General features: G+C 35.8%; 1 protein-coding gene across 1 annotated transcript in view; it reads right to left on the bottom strand.

The window, feature by feature from the left end:
• trhde.S (thyrotropin releasing hormone degrading enzyme S homeolog) overlaps nucleotides 1-19,420 on the bottom strand; it is a 303,766-nt gene that overhangs the window by 42,522 nt on the left and 241,824 nt on the right. The window contains exons 10-12 of the mRNA XM_018255948.2: nucleotides 17,939-18,027; nucleotides 5,767-5,900; nucleotides 5,612-5,667 (exon numbers count right to left, since the gene is read on the bottom strand). Of these exons, the coding sequence (XP_018111437.1) occupies nucleotides 5,612-5,667; nucleotides 5,767-5,900; nucleotides 17,939-18,027 (279 nt within the window). The remainder of the gene's footprint in view (nucleotides 1-5,611; nucleotides 5,668-5,766; nucleotides 5,901-17,938; nucleotides 18,028-19,420) is intronic.

The following is a 19,420-nucleotide window of genomic DNA, read 5'->3' on the forward strand; positions in this document are numbered from 1 at the left end:
GACAGAGACAGAATTAAGCCTCAATATATTCCACAGCATTTCTGACCTTCAATTGTTCTCTAAAACAAGCTGCTGAACTTAGGGATATATCTTAGTTTGTTCATTTTTCCCTCTAGGGAGAAAGTACCAAACGGTGGCATATTTGCTAAGGCAAAATTATAACTCAAATGAGAATCTCTAGAATAATTTCTGCAAATGTGCAACAAACCCTTTCATTACTTTGAGAGAGTGGATTTACCAGGAGAGAGTATACATGCATTGTGATAAACAAAACCTGCATCCCATTATTATATATAATTTTGTGTTGAGACTTGAAATGAAGCTAATTTTAGCAGTGTAAACCTCACAAATTATATTATTGGTTAAACCAAATTATATATATATATATATATATATATATATATATATATATATATATATATATATATATATATATATATATATATATATATATATATATATATAAACAGATCCGGCCTGGTGCACTCCCAACCAACTTGGTCCAATGCCTGGGTGCAGGCTTCCACAAAATTATATATACAAATATTAACAAACCGCACTCCAGGGTCTTTGTCCTCTGTGCAAAAAGGTGAGACTTTATTTCAACGTTTCGGCTCCATAATTCGGGCCGTCATCAGGACTTCCTGATGACGGCCCGAATTATGGAGCCGAAACGTTGAAATAAAGTCTCACCTTTTTGCACAGAGGACAAAGACCCTGGAGTGTGGTTTGTTAATATTTGTATATATATATATATATATATATATATATATATATATATATATATAGCTTGCTGCTAAAGATATGCTAAGGTGAAAACATTACAAATGGTGTGATATAAAAAATGTGTTTACACTCATGTAAAATTAAATCATGTTTTCCTATTTATTACAACCTGCTGTTTAATGCTGGATAGGAGGCAGCATAAATGTTAATGCAGTGTCGCTGCTATGAGAAACATCAGTTTGTATGAGTCAGCTCTTATGTCAGTCTCATTGGGAATTCAATGATAATATGCTGTGGGACATTGAAGCCTATTAGCAAACATTTAAAGTGACTTTATCAGGACAGAATGATATTGTGAATGCTGCTTTATAAACACAAACTGTCTGTACAATACCTAACATTTAATTTGTTTTAATTAAAAAATGATAAGGGTACCAGAACTCTCCACAAGGGGAATGAAGCGGATAAAATACATAGAACAGGAAAAGTTTTAAAGCACAAAATGTCCCATCACGTTAGAAACTAATAGTTGAAGGGCAATTCACAACAGCAAAAGTAATCAAATCTGTTTCATACAGAATTAGAATTTTAGAAGTTTATAAGGGTCAAAAGCATAGCTCCATTAATCTGTAATATAAACTGGAAGAACATTGAGTTGTCATGTATACTGTATTACAAACAACAGTCCAGTTTCCAGTAGAATTACCGCAGCAGGGTTCAAGTGGCTCTACATGGCAAGAGTTGATCAGGAAGTTCTCCCATATACATTATGACTATACTGTATGTATGGAATATACTAATGTATTCATTATTAATTTAATTGCATCCCAGACTGCTCCATTCCAAAGTTTGATGCCAGAATACAAAAGGAAAGGGCACACAGACTGCTTGTTGATTGCTCACAAGAAGTCCAAGAAGTGGAGTGCACTAAGCAGCACTGTCTAGGCCCTAGGGTCTGGCTGTGGTCTGCACCTTGCACTGCACAAGATATCCAGTGCTACATACAGAGAACAGAATTGTCAGTTGCATGTCAGGTCTCTTTGTATCAGTAGCCACAGGAAAGGTATAAGTATAGGGCCCTAATATAGTCAGTGTTTACTGCCACTCCCTAACTTGTGCAGCTGAATAACTTGTCATTTAAGGGGTGGGTATAGGGTGGGAAAGGATATGCCTACATGACTCCACCACCACCCTCCATGAGTACAGTCAACATTCTGCCCCTGCATGTGCATAGTTAGACAATCTATTTAGAACCCTTTCAAAGGATTTGCTTCCTATACTTTTTAAAAATGGCAGATACACCTAGCAATTTATGACAAATCTTGTCAAATTTTGTGAAATGCTCTAATCTTTATGAGTTTCATGTTTTACTTAAACAGCTCACTCATCTCTTGTTATGAGCTCTTATGTTATGTTCCAGTGAAACATCATCATGGTAGATTAATGTCATCATGCTGCTGCTACTAAAACTAAACATATTTTCCTGAGAAACCAGATTTATAGCCATTTTTAACAAGACAGCTAATCTAGATCATGTCAAATTTACACTAAACTTGCCATTGCCAAATCACTCATTATACTGTAGCTAAGGCAAAAACAGTAAAAATAAAAACTTGCATTAATTACATTATATATTATATACTTACTGGTTACACATTTGTAATATGGCTACATGTGTAATAATTAGCCAACAGACCAACAGATACAGCATCACATAACTATACATTTTTATTTTACTTTAGAATTGTACACAGTATAGGGGATATACTAACAATAATATAGTATTTCTATATAAACAAACATTGTTTTATAAATGCTACAAGCGGAGAATCCATTTCCAAATCTTTCTTATTTTTGGTAACTTAAATATTATTGAACAACAAACATATGAAACAGAAACAGTGTTTTAGATAGTGATAAGCAAAATTTTTTGCCAGCAAAAACAAAGCTCTTGAACTCTAATGGGTGAAAAAATGTGTCGCCCACCAAAAGTTAGTCGTTCGTCAAAAGAAATGTTGTCACTCATAGCCTTCAACACATTTCGGTGAATATTTGCCAAATTTTACATAGACCATTTGTCTCATACCTAGTGAATATAACACTGACTGACTGATTCATTATTTTCAGTATATATGGGGGTTTCACTTCAGAAGGATATTTACCAAATTACTTTTCCTAAAAGGTGATGTTTCCAAGGTGACTAGATATCTACGTGTTTAGTGGCTAAAAGCATAAAGGGGGTGGGGAGTGTGTTTATTTCCCAGTCATTGTATGGCTTGATGTTTTCAAACTCTTTCTAACTTGACACACACATTCAGTAACACATCAGATAAACCGATCATTGATTTAAAAAAAAAAGTGTTATTTGATGAACTCTGATCTTTCATTATTTATTTGGACACTAAATTACCAGTCCTGTTTTATTTGAAAGGCCCATTGAATGTAAAATGTACATGATATATATATAGAAATATAAAAATATATGTATATATTTTTATATATATACAAGACCTGTGAGTGCGGCTTCTTCATTGGAGGATCGTATGTGTACTGGTGGCACGCACCCAGGCAAGAATATCCACATTGTTGTGAGTGCTGTGATTTTGGGGATCTGGCAATGAATTATCAAAGTAACAACTTCACAAACACAAATAGCAGCAACCACCTGAAAACTAGAGTCAAGGGGGCAAATTAACAAAAGGGTGAATTTTCACCGCGGAAGGCTCCACCACACTTTTCACAACTTTGTCAAGTGTTAATTCGCAGCACATACAGTATGCTTATTTATCAAAAATGCAAAGTTATGCCTTGGCAGACAAACGCTGGCGAGGTTTCACAAGTGAAAAATCTTCAGCATGGGCAATTCTAAGCGAACTTTCACTTTTCACTTTCTTCCTATCGAAACTTCGTTAACACACTTATGCTTACATCAATTTAAAATGGGAGCGTGTACATATAGGTCAAATATATGTCTTTATTAGTGATGGTGAAATTGCTTGAAGTGACCACTTATTATTAAAAATGTCCAAGGCAGCAAAATAAAGACAAAAGAGATCCTCTATAGTACTAGACATGAGCCCAACCTAAAGCAAATGTGGCATGAGCTTCAAATAGTTAAAAATTCTAAAAAATATGTATTTAACAGTTACAACTTTTAAACATAATCCCAAACACCAGCGTTTTGCCTTTTGTATGACTTTTCGGCATACAGGATATGATGTCACTGACATAAGATTGTTTAGGATGTACCTTCATCTTATCAGTTCGCCAGGTATAACCTGGTGAAGCAGACTCTGGGAAAAGGAATTTGCGGAGTAATTATTGTTTGCATGAACAAAAATTTGCCTGGTAAAAGGCTGCAAAACTTTGTTAGCTCTGAGCTCTTTCGCTATTTCCTCTATGCCTTGTAGTAAATTGGCGATGTCCTTGCAAATTGCCGTTTTGGTGAATTTTCGCTAGCGGCCATTTCGCCCTTTAGTAAATCTGCCCCAAGGTCTCCAAGACTGCACCCAATTCTCACATAATAGCAGCAGAATTACTAGATTTCTCAGAACACGGATTACTAGAGACTAACCCCTTTTCATAAAACCTGTAGCTTAGGCAAGGAGGTCAGGTGATCACGACTATAAAAAGCCTCTTCTGAGAGACAAGCAAGGGAACAGAATTAACCATTTGCTTGCTAGGGAATTTCATTTTGCCGATGCAACAAAATTGAGAGCACAAACTTGCAAAGATCCATTTAAACCAATGGGCAGATATTTGTTTACAAAGAAATCTTTCTACCATGCTACTTACGTGACATTTTTCAAGCACATTCAAGTGACAAATGGTAAATACCCAACAATGATAAATGCAAATAATCACTCCTTTGTGATTTGTACTTTGTTTCAAAGAGGGAGCCATTCAATATGTTCAAAACAGAAAAAGACTAGAGTTGCTAATAAGGAAAGTTTGAGAAAGACTTCAAAAAGAAACTTCAGTGGTTACAATACCAGAAAAACATAGAACAATAACAAAATATATACTGCAAACCAGAAAAGCGTGGCCAGGTACAAGTAGAAAGATACAATTGTTAATGGCTACTCCTAGGATTACAATTGTCAGAAATTAGAAAGTAATCAGAATGGTAAACCATACAAAGGAGGCTACTGATTCAAACCATACCAAGGCCAAAAACTATAAGAAGTTACACTAATGTTTTTTGTAATAAAAACACATATGACGGTTAAACACATATGACAGTAAGAACCAAATTCCCATTAAACCTTAAATATCACTGTGTCTTTGAGTACATGATTTCAATTCTGGTATTATCATTATGCAAACATGCAAATTAAAAATAACAGTATCAGTGAAATAGAAAAATCTTGTTTAAAACCAGTCTCCAAATAGCTTGCTAGAAATACAAAAAAAATACTGTATTTTACAATACAATATTTTGTGCAAATTTATCACAGAGAGGGCTATTTTCAATTTTATAATTTAAAATTAAAATGTTAAAAATATTAGGAAGTGTAACTGCAAAAAAAACCAAAAATGTACTGATGAACTAGGAACTGCTCTTCAAGAAAAAATGTTTATGGAAACATGGTTATTTTTTAATGAGTTTATTTGCAAAAACAATGGGAATAAATTATTAAATGTCTGAAAAAACTACCACAGAAATGCTCTAAAGCTGTGCAAAGAAAGAAGCAGTGAAATAGTGGACACAGGTGAAAAGAGGAATGAAGAAAATATTTTTCATGGGCAACATTAATAGATAAAGTATGATTTTTCAAGTGTGAAAAACATATACATAACATAAAAGCTTTAAAGAAGCAAACCCTTCTGTGACTGGAAGTTTCAAGCAGTGCGCATTAAATTGGACATCTGCAAGAAAACATACCTTGCCAAATTGAAAGCATCATCAATCAGTCCAGCTCGATTACTGACAGAAATGACCTATGAGAAAAATTGAGGCATTAAGGATTAAAAGGCCAAGTGGGTGTTTTGGATCGAAACAAATTTTGCAAAAGCAGACTTAACACGAACTTACAGTACCTCAGAGTTCCTCATTAACTGATCAATTAGTAATCTCCAGTTCCGGACATCATAGTTAACCCTGAAATAGCCAATTTGATCAAGGTTTCCCATGACCCAATTATTTTCATCCAAAGAAGGAATTTGGTGGTATTCTGAAGAAATAGCAAACAAGAAATTATTAAATGGGTCTCGAATAGTGCTATTTTACTGCTTCTTGTCATTTTAAATCTTTCCCAAAATACTGTAGGCACTAAGGGTTTTTTTGTAGTAATTTTGCATTGGAATGTAATACTTTTCTATGCTGTTCACTTTTAAGTGAAATACAGTGCCAACCTTCCAAGTTATATTTTTCTCTGAAATCACAAACATTTTACCAATCTAGTTAATTTATCAAAGCTTTGCTCCATTTTATTTCTCCAGAAAGTGTTATCAGTCTTTGGGAAGGTAAAAACCTTTTATCCAAAGGCCCAAAAACATAAAACTTCTCCAGATTCTGTCAGTCAACTGAGATATTGAAAATGTTTGAAATTCCAAAAAAATTATCAATATTACAACTTAGACGGGTAGTACATCTCAATTAACATTTTTCCCCAATACTGAACATGAGAACATTTTCAGAAAATTCAATTTGTCCCTGCTAATAAAATATGGGACAAACTATGATGAATGTTGTTCATGTGAATAAACAAACATAAACATGGGAAGATTTCCTAAAAACATGTTTTTTCTTCACTTATGATATAATGTGAAAGCAATGTTAAATCTAACAATAAAAATGCCCAGTGTGTTTTCTTAAGGTTAATAAGACATTTTATAATTCACCTTAATTGCTTTCTGTAATTCTTTTTTGGTATGAATTACATTTTTGTCAGTGTTACTGCTTTTAAACACAAATTCATGTAATTCTGTCAAAATACTACTAAATGACAGAAAAATGTAATAAGAGTGAATCCATGTCTTTTTCCAGGACTCCCAGCAGGGTATGTTTTCTCAAAATACACATAAGCGCAGGTGGTTCAATGTGAATTACCTGCGTATCTACTTATTGAACTGCTTGTTCCCCTGCCAGGTTATCCTGAGACATGCACTGCAGGTAAGCCTACCAAGCTAGAAAACCTTTAAAAATAGTGGAAAGTATAAAGATCTTTTGAAAGCATTATATACATTGGTGCTAACCTAAAGGAAAAGTGGAAAACATGGAAAATAGAACACAACCATGTACAATACATAAATGAATGCAGCCAGCCAAACACTGAAATGAAACCTCCTCAAATGTTACTAATAATAGGTGTTAATAAGTGTTACTAAGATATACAGTATACGCCACGGCTTCAAGAATGCTCATTCTTAGAGTAGAACACACCAGTAAAATCAGCTAATGGAAACACTCATAATATTACTGCTTTTTAAAATTATTTGTTTATAAGGTATCTAGGTGATGTTCTTCCAGCGGTCTTGGAAAATCTGGGCATGTAATTATAAATCAGTCAATTCTATATGACAATGCAAAATCTTGTGCTGATTTTCATTGGAATTCATAGGGAAACTATTGCATTGTTGGTAAAAACGGAGTAATTGCAAATTAATATTTGCTTCTTTTAGTAAATACGTTCGCTTTATGCTGTGTATCTTTTGCACTGTAGCCTTTATACCGCCTTTCCTAAAACGAATAAAATTTTTCAGGTGTTCACAAATTAATAATAACATACATAACTTATTGCTCAATCCAATGCTATCAAAAGAGACTTTACAGAGAAATGGACTTTCAGTGCAGGTAAGTTGCCAGTATGTTTACACAGTGACTCCTGGGGGTATGAATGGTCTGATTCTCCTCTTTCTTGATATAGGCATTGAGTATATTTGGATGCTTCTATGAGAAGTGGGTTTAATAGGAGTTCTAGAAGCAGTGTTGGACCGGGGGACCCAGGGCCCACCGGGCCTGCAGCCGCAGGCAGGGCCGGATTTACATAGTGGGCGCCCCTTGGCCCAATGCCGTTCGTCACCCCTGTCTCCTCCCCTTTATTCGTGCATATTTTCATCATCTGGACTGGAGCAATGGGGATTAGCACATGGGAAATGTAAAAAATTATTGTATCCCCAGCGCATCCCCAGTGTTTTTGAACCAATGTCGGTGTGGTTGGGCACCATGCCACCCTCCTAAAATCCTGCCGCCCTAGGCCCGGGCCTAGGTGGCCTATCCACAAATCCGGGCCTGGCCGCAGGGGCCCCCACACCATACCCCGGGCCCCCCAGCCACAAAGCACCCTCTGTCACCACCGCACACACCCCTGTGTGTGCGTGTACCTTTTTCCTACACGTCGGGTCAGGAAGGGAGGCACGGCGAACAGCAATGTAGGCAGCAGGTCTGGGCCCACAGGGCCCAAAAGAGACAGGGTCCACCAGGTTTTTTCCTGGCCCAGTCTGACCCTGTCTAGAAGTGGGTGGGTGTTTCAGCAGTTCTGTGTCATACCTTGTGGTTTGTTGAAATGTGTGAATCAGATTGGGTGTGGGAGGGAGGCTATGTATATGAACCATGTGTTAGCAAAGATTTTATTAACACTTTAAATGTTAGCAACGATGGCTGTAACCAGCACAGCACGTTAGGGTTTTCCGTAGGATTACTTGTAACCAGTAAATACAGAATCTATGGTGCCAATATGTTGGTACCATGTCTGCACCATGGGTTCTATAAACTATTGCACTAAATGGTTAATACAACATTCAACAGAATGTTAGAGAAAAACAGTCTATCAGATTTAGTCTCTTTATCAGACTATAAGGAGCAATAATGTTGTCTGTGACACTGGAATCATGAAAATTAGAAAAAGGCATATTTCCCCTGACTCTCTGATATTATATAGAGGGGTCTAGGGTGGTCAAACAGTGAAGAAAGTCATCAAACACATTTAATAGAAAATAGCAAATTACACTTGACCCTCTGCTATAGTGCATCAGACCCCTACAACAAACAGAATGTAACATCGTACTTATTACATGTAGGTTTCTAGGGTGGTCATAAGTAGTGATGGGCGAATTTATTCGCCATGTGCGAATTCGCTGCGAATTTGCGCGATCCACTGGCAGCGAATAAATTCGCGAAACGCCCGCGAAAAATCGCCGGCGTCAAAAACGGGCGCCGGCGTAAAAAAACGGGCGCCGATGCCGAAATTCGCGAATTTTTCGGCGACACGGTGCAAATTATGTCTTGAAAATTTTAAATGAATGCAAATGTTGATTACTTTAAGTATTAGTTCAATATAGAGTGTGAGTAAAGCATTTCTCTAAATAATGTATTTCCACTGTAAATATTGTAAAGCTAATTATGTGAAAAAACTACCGATTATTTCTCTATATAAATCTTTAAAAGGGCTTGTGTCAAGGGGATATTATTTATGATCATAATTAACAAATGTAATTTCTTTTAAAAATGTGTTGGATCACAGGGTTTTATGTAATTAAAAACAACTGCATAAAGAAAACAGGTAAGCAATGACTGCATTGCATATTGAAAAGATGATTTTCTGAGCCTACTTTAAATGAACAGGAAATGTTTAAGATTTAAATTGATGAAACTGAGATGTGCAATGTAATATCATTAGATGCTATAAGATGTGCAACTCATTTCATTGAAGCTTAGTAAACCTTTATTTTTGATGTGTAGTCTTTACTATAAAAATGATAATAAAATGGTTGAATATGAAGCAATTAAACAATGAAATGTTTTATTAAATCAAGTCCATTTGAAGTGCACTGCTGTGCCTTTCAGAAAAAATGGAAGTAGTGGCCACATCATATAACATGTTGAAATACGCAAAAGTCAATGTGAAACGTCAAACAAAAATTAATATGCTGGGGATGATTTCCAAGATAGCATTCAATATGTATGCAGGGATTTAATTTCCTGCAATTCATTTGTGTGTAATTTTAAACACAGTATTAAGGAAAAACCCCTATAAAATGTTCCTTTGACATCATGTTCCCCCAAATGTGAAAAAATATTTTTTCGGGTTTTGCCTGTGACTGAAAATATCCTCACAGAAGATCTGTAAACTCAAAGTATACTTTGTGCTTGGACATAATATTGTTTATTGTTTATATTGCTTAAAATACCCATTAAATCTTACCTTTTGACTCATAAGACATTGGAGCAAATTCACTAAATGGTGAAAATACGCTAGCGACCCCTTCGCCCCACTTAGCCAGGGCGCCCCTAATTCACTAAAATCGGAAGTTGCGCTCAGGGAGGCGAAAGGTAGCGAAGTTGCGCTAGCATTAATTCGTCAAGGAAAGCGAAGTTACGCTAGTGATGCCTAATTTGCTTACGGCACCAAGTTAAAGTACAATGGACGTATATGTGGCAGCAAATACATTACACAACACAAGCCTGGGAAAGCTTCATAAAATAAAATAGAGTTGTTATTTTGCCCTATACATGTGCACACTGTATAGTTTAGCTGCCATATGTTAGGAAATGTAGGGGGAAAGGAGGGTACCCCCAAAAAAATTTACGGTCCTTTTCAGCCTATCACCCTTAAAAAAGTAAAAGACGCCAGAGTTTTTTGGGACATAGAAAAAAATGTCAACTTTTTTTTGAAGCAAAACTATCTACTCTATTGCACTTCGCAAGGCGAAAGCAAGTCTGGCGCAAGAGGAATTAGCGTAGTTACGTCCATTCGCCATAGCGCAACTTCGTCTGGTGTCAGGGTGCGAAGTAGCGCTAGAGTAGGTCCACTTCGCTAGCACATTCTTCAGTTCAACTGACTGGTGTGGGAAATTCTCGGCATATAAACTCTTCCACTAATCCAATCACAATGGCACATTGTAACTCTTCAAAGGTGACATCTGAAGAAATTCACAGAGGTGTAGATTCTGTGTAGTTGCTGTGATAGGATTATCCAATGCAACTCCTAGAAAGAGGTGTTACTTGTGAGAGTTGCATGAATGGACGTGTGAAGTGTTCTGAAACCGCCGGGGTACAGCACTGTATGTAGCTGACAGGTGGTGTCAAAGGCCCCCGCCTCTGTTCAGGGATGGTTTCCCCTGCCTCTGTGTGGGAAGTTCTCTGCCGAGAACTTCCCACACCAGTCAGTTGAACTGAAGAAGTTGCTCGGATGAGTAGTGAAACGTCTTCATTGATTACTCAGCAAGTCCAGTTGTTTTTAGATTTACCTATACTAGATATAGGGGAAATGTTTGTCTTAGATCATCCTCAATAATTATCAGCCTTACTCTATTCATTGTGAATTATATAATCTATAAAAGTTTATGTTACTAATTTGACCTGTTTAATTATGTGTTCCATCAAAGTACAATTACTAAGATTGTTCAAGTAATATAAACAAAATTATCCATGATGCTGCTTCCTCCTCTGAAAATTAATAGCGGGTGCTTTTGTTAAATGATACCAGATGCATCTTTCATATGAGCTTTTGAGAGACCTGGGGCTTATTCAAAAAGTCATAACTGAGCTTTAATGTTACTAAGTACTGTGGTGTAACAAGGTGTACATTATTGGGTGAAAAACAACATGTTATATTCCTTGTCTGATTAGCATATAAGGTGGAGGATACTAAATGATCAAGCGGACGGTGATGTCTCCAAGCTGAATAGAGGGCATTGCACCTGTAACGTAGCTAACATATTAGCACCTACTGCTAGATAAAATAAACTCCAGTTTTACTTGCACATGGACAATAAATGCATAATTGGTTGTCAAATTTCTAAGTAACCTTCACATATCTTCAGACCACTGATTAAATCTAATATAAATTGTTGAGTGTAACTATCCCTAAGCCTTCAATAAAATAAAGGTAGATTAATATTAAATTTGCCAATCTTGCTGGAACAAGTAAACGGGGGGTCTAGGCTATATGTAGAAAGTCAAATGGAAAACTCTAATACCATTTCCAATACAGATGTTAAACATATGATATCTATGATGATGATGATAAATATAATTAACTATGGATCCAGGTTAGTGATTTGGTCAAATTAAAGACTTTCCAGCACGATTCGGGCAAATCCAAGTGCCTAGCCAAAGCCAATCCAAACCCTAAGAAAATCAGAATCATTTTTGCATGCTGCTCACATGTGAAATTTTTGGCATGTGTAACATGCTTGTGTTTTTTTAATACTAATTTGCATATGCAAGTTAGGGTTTGGATTGGACCAAATCTTTAATGAATGTTCCAAGTGTTTGAATTCTGAAATCTGAATTCTAAGAAAACTGAAATAAATGTTGCGTGGCCACTTTAAAATCCTGACAGTAATTACTCATAGTTGGGGGCATCATTGCTCTAAGGTTTCTGGGTACAGAAAAACAATTATCAAAAATTAGATTTTTAATCAAATCTAGGATTTGTGGAATATAAAATACTACAACATTGAAGTGAAGATCAAAGCTGCCAGAAGTAGAAGCTCCGCAAAACATATTCTTAAGACAAGTAAAGGTGCACCTTTCTAGGCTATATATTTAGGGGATCTTAAGTACATCTGTAGGCAAATGACAATGAGTGTCATACAGTGTTCAATGCAGAACATGACTAAATATTAATTTGGGAATATAATTACATCTATTCCTCATTTGAAAAGGAAAGAAAAAGAAAGTTGGAAAACTCAAAAGGAGTTTAACTTACAGAGTTTGAGAGGCCAAAGTAGTGTAGTAGTAGTAGTAGTAGTAATTAAGTTCTATTTTTGATCATTTTTCCCCTAGGGCCTGAGGAGATCATTATTATATGTTAAATTAATCAACCACTACCTGTACACTCCACACCTAAGCTTGACAACATTAAGAGACTGGTTTTAAACCAGTAAAATTGCATTGGAATACAGTAACAGTACAACAGTATAGATGAGTGATTTCTCATTGAAACCAGTGCTCTCTCTTATTCTTAATAACAAAGTATGTAACAGCAAAGATAATTTTGTTGCATTTTAATGGCAATATATCCCCCTTTTCACATCAGCATATTTAGTTTAGTATATTATACAAAAATGGACCATAAACACAATCTGAATTTCCACAAAAATAAGTTATCAGGTGAAATTTGCATAATTTTAAAAATCAGTCCTGGAGCTTCTGCCTCTCTGATAGGTGGCCCTCATTATCTGCTTAATGATTTGTAACAATCCCTAATCTTAGTTTCTGAACAGCTGCCCATAGCACACTGATTTGTGCCACTGACACTCCTATCAAAATCTAAGATGGGGAGCTCCTGTGGCTACTATAAAGTGCTATATATTTGTAAAAATATATTTGTGATTGATGCCTTTTTATCTTTTTCTTAGTTCAAGCATAATGATTTGATGCTTTGATAATCTGCATCAAGACAGAAAATTGTACTCCTGAGATGGGAACCAGTAATATGGAAGAGCATAACATGTTTCTGGTTTAATAGTGATGCAGTACAAATCTTTTAACTACTGCTTCTATGTAGGACACAAGGTATAGATTTTATTTGAATACTATCGAGAGAGTCTGTCAGACCTTTTAACGTTTTATTCGTAACCAGTAATCTTGAACAGAGCTATGCTGTAATTATGTTTTACATTGCAGCAAAGTATTTAGGTTATTAACCATGACATTTCTTTCCATCCTTTTATGAACATTATTTAGTAACATGGTTTAAATAAGCCCCACCAAGTGACCTGAAAACAACTAATCTCTAGGTAGCTTTGCCTGGTCTAGTGCAGTCAGAATGATGACATCAAATATCCAGTTGCTATGGGTTATAGAATTAGAGAAAGGTCATTCAATGCAAAAGTAAACAGACAAAACAGTATCCATTTCTGTTTGTTATTTATGTAATATGTTGCTCTAATTAAAAAGTACAGGGAAGATATGAACACTTGTTAATAAAGGGTAAGTAAAGGGTTCTAATATAAATAACCACCTCCTCCAAATAAAGAAAATCAGAGAAAACTGTCTTCTTCACACGACGAATGTAATGAGATTATATTTTAATGTTTATATTCAAATAAAAAATGTTTATTGAGTGTTATAAATATTCATATGCCTGGAAGAATCAAAATTGGAAGTACTTCATTTTTAGTTGGTGTGTAGTAATACTGAATAAACAATTCACAATGCCAAAATAATTTGAAGTATACCATTGTGTAAGGAGTTGCAAATCATTATATGATTACTCTTACACTGAAATAAAAATGTAAAAATATATAATTATAGTCTATTTAGGAATGATTGCTTAAATGCATTATTCAATATTCTGTGCTTATATTAGGATGTTGTTTAAATATATGCATTGCTTGTATGTATTCTCTGTCCTGAAACGTGTAGCATTTGATCTTAGGAGTAATTTGTAATAGGTACATATTCCAGGGTGTGTGAAGCAGAAAAATATTGTCACACATATCAATACATAGGTATGACAGGTTTTGGCTGCTTTTGCAGATAATGAAATATGCTATCAGAATTAATGTCACAACAGTAAATGGAACCAAATCAGCAGTAGTTAGTCACTTCCACAATCAGGTAGAGACCTGAAAGTACTTGTCTTCACTTATACCCTTTTCAGGCAATGGAACTACAATGCCAACAAGGACACTACTATACTTAATGAATTCCAATAGAGAAATGTTTATAGAGAGTAGAGATAAGAACAAGGAAAACATTTAGTTGCAGTCAGAAACAGGGGTCTGGACGATGTCACTTCTGTAAGCCTTTCTACTATTGGTCTTTGGGGTCCTGGAACTTTCTACTCCAATACCAAGAATAAATGTAGTCAGGGTCAGACAAGGGGTAGAGATAGGCAGGTTGAAATGTAAATGTTCAAAAGGCATGAGTCAAAACAACACAGTGTCTGAGATAAATGGGCAGAAACTTTAAGAAATAAAGCAATTTTGAGCATGGAGGAATGGAGCCCAAGCCAGGGGTTCCCAGGGTTAAAAAAACAAACATGGAGCACACGTGTCACTAGCATCTACTCAAGATTTTAAATCAGGAACAGAACCCTTCCCATAAATCAAGTATGCACTTGCACTTTTTTTTGACTGTCCTCAATACCTAGTGTCTCATTCTCCTGTTGCCTATCCAAAAGAACTGGACCAGTTTTACAGTGAAAGACTTAATAATATTCTTGATGGTAAAATGCCAATGAATTAAGGTCGAAAGCAATTTTCTGAATTGTGGAAGACTTGGTTAAATATGCAGCTGAAAAAATTAGGTTGCACAGTCACCGCGAAAAACAGCCCTAGTGACTTGTACATTTTTGCCGTAAACAAAACAGGACACATCTGCTCATCACTAGTTAGGAGCAAATTCAGTATTCAATGAATATTACTCCAAAAGTATTTCTTTCAGTTACAATATTACTTTAAAGGATAGTAGAAAGAGTAAAAGTCTCAAAAATGTAACCTCCTGTCAGAAACAATGGTATGGGGGACTGTGTAGATGAAAAATCATCCTAACAAAAAGAAAGAAAAAAATTTACCCAGGTGAGACTCTCATTGAGGCTTAGGCATTGGGGTTTTTCTGCTGGTTGTCATAGAAAGATATTAACAAAATGTTCCCTTATTCCACAGTACACACAATGTCCAGCAGATCCTCTAAGCTTTTCTTCAAAAGCTGATTTAAAAGGGTTTCTCCCCAAATGAGAAGGGAATGGCTGTGGAAGCTAAAGATTAAGAGGTTGTAGCAGGGGTTAATTAAAGGTTCCTGAACATGAACCTTCTGGGTTGTCTTCCTCTTAACTGAGTGTCTCTATGAACAACCAATGGGGTCATTTAATGGGGCAGACATCACCACTGCCCGAACTGGCTGCTCTAAAACTTAAATCAGACAGCACAAGATCAAGAGTGCAGTATTCATGGATTCATGCCAGCTCTGTCCTTACTGCCTTCCATAGGGTAGGTGGTAAAGAGAAGCTGTTGTGGAATTTAAGCACAAAGATGCCGAAATGCCAATGAATCGATGCATTGGTGTCATATTAAAATAGGAGAGCAGATAAAACATTGGGTGTCCCCCTACATGGATGAAAGCACTGCAGCAGGGAAACCTGTAATGGAGGGATATGTATAGTCATTATAGTTACTCTGAATAAAAGGAAAACATGTCTAGGGAGCAGAGTGTCAAAAGGTAGAAAAACATGGACATATTTCTGTTTTATTTAAAGGCTAATTTAAAGTTAGTTAAAGCCAAAAAATAAGCACGGCTAGAAATGCTAAATTTTCTATATCAAAATTATTGCACCAGCCCAGAGGTTTAGCAGCCCTATAACAGTTATGACACATCTTCATTAGTGTCCACAGTAGCTCCCCACCTTTTAAGTTTCAATGACATTACTGTTGAGAATCTATGCTAAGAGGTAGCATGGTATAATTAGCAAAAAGAAAGGTTGCCTTAGAAGCTGATGCTAAAAAGATGATTACTAACCAGATCACACAACATGCATTCATTTTCAGTACTGTACAGGTAGAGCAAACCTTAATAAAGTAATTGCTAATCAGCCTTGTATTTTGAATTTTATTCATATTGTATGCATACCCAGGCTCAGGTAACTAGGAGCAGCCTAGAACATCTGCTTTAAATTAGCAGAAGAGTAAATGGGGAGCTTCTGCAGCATCTTTGGAGGTACAGCTATTCACAGATAAAATGCCGTAGAACAGCCCAAAAGATAAGGCATATAATTTAAAGCTTGTTCTTTTAGCTATAATTCTCCTTTAATAGAGGGATTGAGCATATCAAATTAAATTAAACTGAGATGGTTGAAGTTTTAATGAGTGAACATGCAATAGATAATCAACATGATAAAAACAATCTTTAATATATCACAGGGGGTGAGGACATCAGATGATTGCTGTGGAGAACTGGGGATGATTTCTCAAGACTATTTTAAAATACCACTCCATCCAATCTGATTTTTAGTTACCGAGGGGAGTAATACTGAGGGATTTTAAGAATTAAAAAGGCACACAAAGTCTTCTTTTTTACTAGCCAAAGCCTTAGGGCAAGGACAGACGTGGCATTTTTACGTTATGTTTTTAAAAAATTTCAGTCGGGCGTAAATATGCATAAACTGCACTACCACTGAAACCAATGGAAAACACACTATGGCATTTCTCACAGGGCGTTTGCAAGCCGAAATCCGCCACGGGACGTTTTTCAGCAGAAATGGCAATATGTCAAGAAACTACCAAATCAATAGACTCTATGGAATCTGCAAGTTTGAAACCACACTTTACGTAAATACGCAGCGTATTTTAAATATGACGTCCAAATTCTCTATTTTTTATTTCTAGCCAGCGGAATTATGGGGAACGAGAACAATGTATTGTGATACTAAGCTCTATAGTTAGTATAGGTATGGGTATATAGAATTTAATTAAAAGTAGGGAGGGGTGTATGTATGGATGCTGGGTTTTCATTTGGAGGGGTTGAACTTGATGGACTTTGTCTTTTTTCAACCCAATTTAACTATGTAACTATGTAACTATGTAATGAGAAGTGCATGTTGGGAAAAGAAACCTACATGCTGAAACACATGAAAAAGCATGTTGACGGGCGCGTGTGGTTTCAGTGGCGTACTTACGCTCGACTGAGCTTTTTTAAAAACGCAACGTAAAAACGCCACATCTGGCCTTGCCCTTAATCAGGGTCAAATTTCAAGAGTGATTTTAATAGCCAATAAGTCCCCACAGCATCAAATAAAATGACTGACCTAATGGTTATGCACCTAGGTGGGGCAGACACTTGAGTGATAAAATATTCTATAAATCAAAGAAACACTAGAAACAGGGAAAGGTATACTCTGGGAATCTATCCCAGTGAAATGTGCATGTCAGATTTAACATCGTCTATAATAAATTTTGTGCATTCAAACATTCATATTGTGAAGAATATTCTCCACTAAACTAATACAAAGTTAACCATTGTAAAGTCTGCTAATTCTTTTTTGTATATACTGTATGAAAAGAGATGTAAATGTACAGACATGAAAGTAACAACAATGAACTTAGTATAAAAGAAAAACTACAAAAAACATTAAAGAAAGAATAATGAAAATTGAAATTGCTTAAGAGCATTACAGGAAGTGAAAAATCAATATTTGGCAACAGGTTCTTAGGTGGGCTAACATTAAGACTATTTAAGAAGCTCATGTTAACCTTTCTGAGACTGTATTTCATATTCGGCAATATGATTTTTGTATTTCAAGACCTGCTAGTACATTCTCACCTGATTTGTTAGACACCCATATAATTGCCTGGGGAGAAATGTGACTTGTATTTCCTACTGCAATCGTTAATGGAATCTGCCAAAGCGAGCTGCAATACAAAGAAAATTGAGTAAAAACATGGGAATTGAAGTGATTACTCTCACTGAGCAAGGAAGAAAGATAAACAAGCCAGGAATCCTGTTTAGTGACAAGATGTTTAAATGTAGCCATTCATGGCTTTAAAATGAGCACGCTACAAATTGCAAGAGGCAAACTGAAATAATAGGTTTTAAAAATGAAATAATCCAAAAGATGCCGTTTTAATATTGAGGTGCCTTATAAAGTTTTCAGGAATCATGTGGTGACAAGAATTGTCAAGAAATAGATGTACTGCTTGAATTAATTTAAAAGAAAGGAAATTAAACATAGTACAGTGCTTGAGGCAGGACATGACAGCATATTGCACGTTAATACCAAGAAGCAGTAAATGGCACAAAGGCAGTATCATTTTCCTTAGCATAGCTTTGATTGATAAATGACTGTTTTCAGAATGTCCAATGTATTTGTCTTCAAGAGTAGATTTTGATCAGAATTACATTTTTTTTGTAAAAGTAAAAAAAGGATAAGTCATTTGTTTATCATTTAAAAAACTACCAGGAGCAGTTCTGTGCTCCTTGCTGCCTTGAGGCAGCCTTCCCAATGACCCCCCCTCCCCGCATAGCTTTCAACACTAGTACAGTTGTGCTCTTTGCACAAGCAGAGCAGGCATTCTGATTTAAAAAAATAATAATTTCAGCTCTTATAACTACAAAGAGCATACTATATTTTTGCTGCACCTGGCAGCTGCAACCCTGAGAACTACCATAAAATATATATATAATATTACAATATATAGTTTCACATACTGTAGATATGTAATATAAAGTACAATTTAAAAGGTTAAGGTTTCACTTTCACTTTTTATATTTAATTAAAAAATTTGACATATGAGTACATTGTCAGTTTCCGAAGTGCCTTGGGTCATGTGACTTCTCTGATAAACTTCAGTAACTCTTTACTGCTGCACAACAAGTTGAACTAATATCACCCCTACATTCCTTCCCCAGCAGCCTAACAAAAGAACAATGGGCAGCTAACCAGATAGCAGCTACTTGACACCTCTTCTGAAGGATTTGTTTGCAGGGCTAAAGCTGATAGACTTGAAAATAGCACCCAAGCAGGAAAAAAATGGCTTTTTCCTGCTTGGTTACTCATGGGTGCTATTCTCATGGGATTAGAGAGCATTACCTAGGTTGTGGTAAATCGTGGTAAATACAATGTGAAGGGGAGAAACAATATCTGTCTTAAGGCAGTTCCATCCTGAAGTGCTGGCACCTTTTCAAAGCTCAGAATTAGGCACAAAGCATTGAGATGGATGCCTCCACACCAATATTACAGCAAAAAAAAACAACATTTGTTCAATAATAAAATGTATACAGTATAATTTAGAAATAAAAAGTAAA

This window comes from Xenopus laevis, chromosome 3S, assembly GCF_017654675.1.
Source record: "Xenopus laevis strain J_2021 chromosome 3S, Xenopus_laevis_v10.1, whole genome shotgun sequence".
NCBI classification, from domain to species: domain Eukaryota; kingdom Metazoa; phylum Chordata; class Amphibia; order Anura; family Pipidae; genus Xenopus; species Xenopus laevis.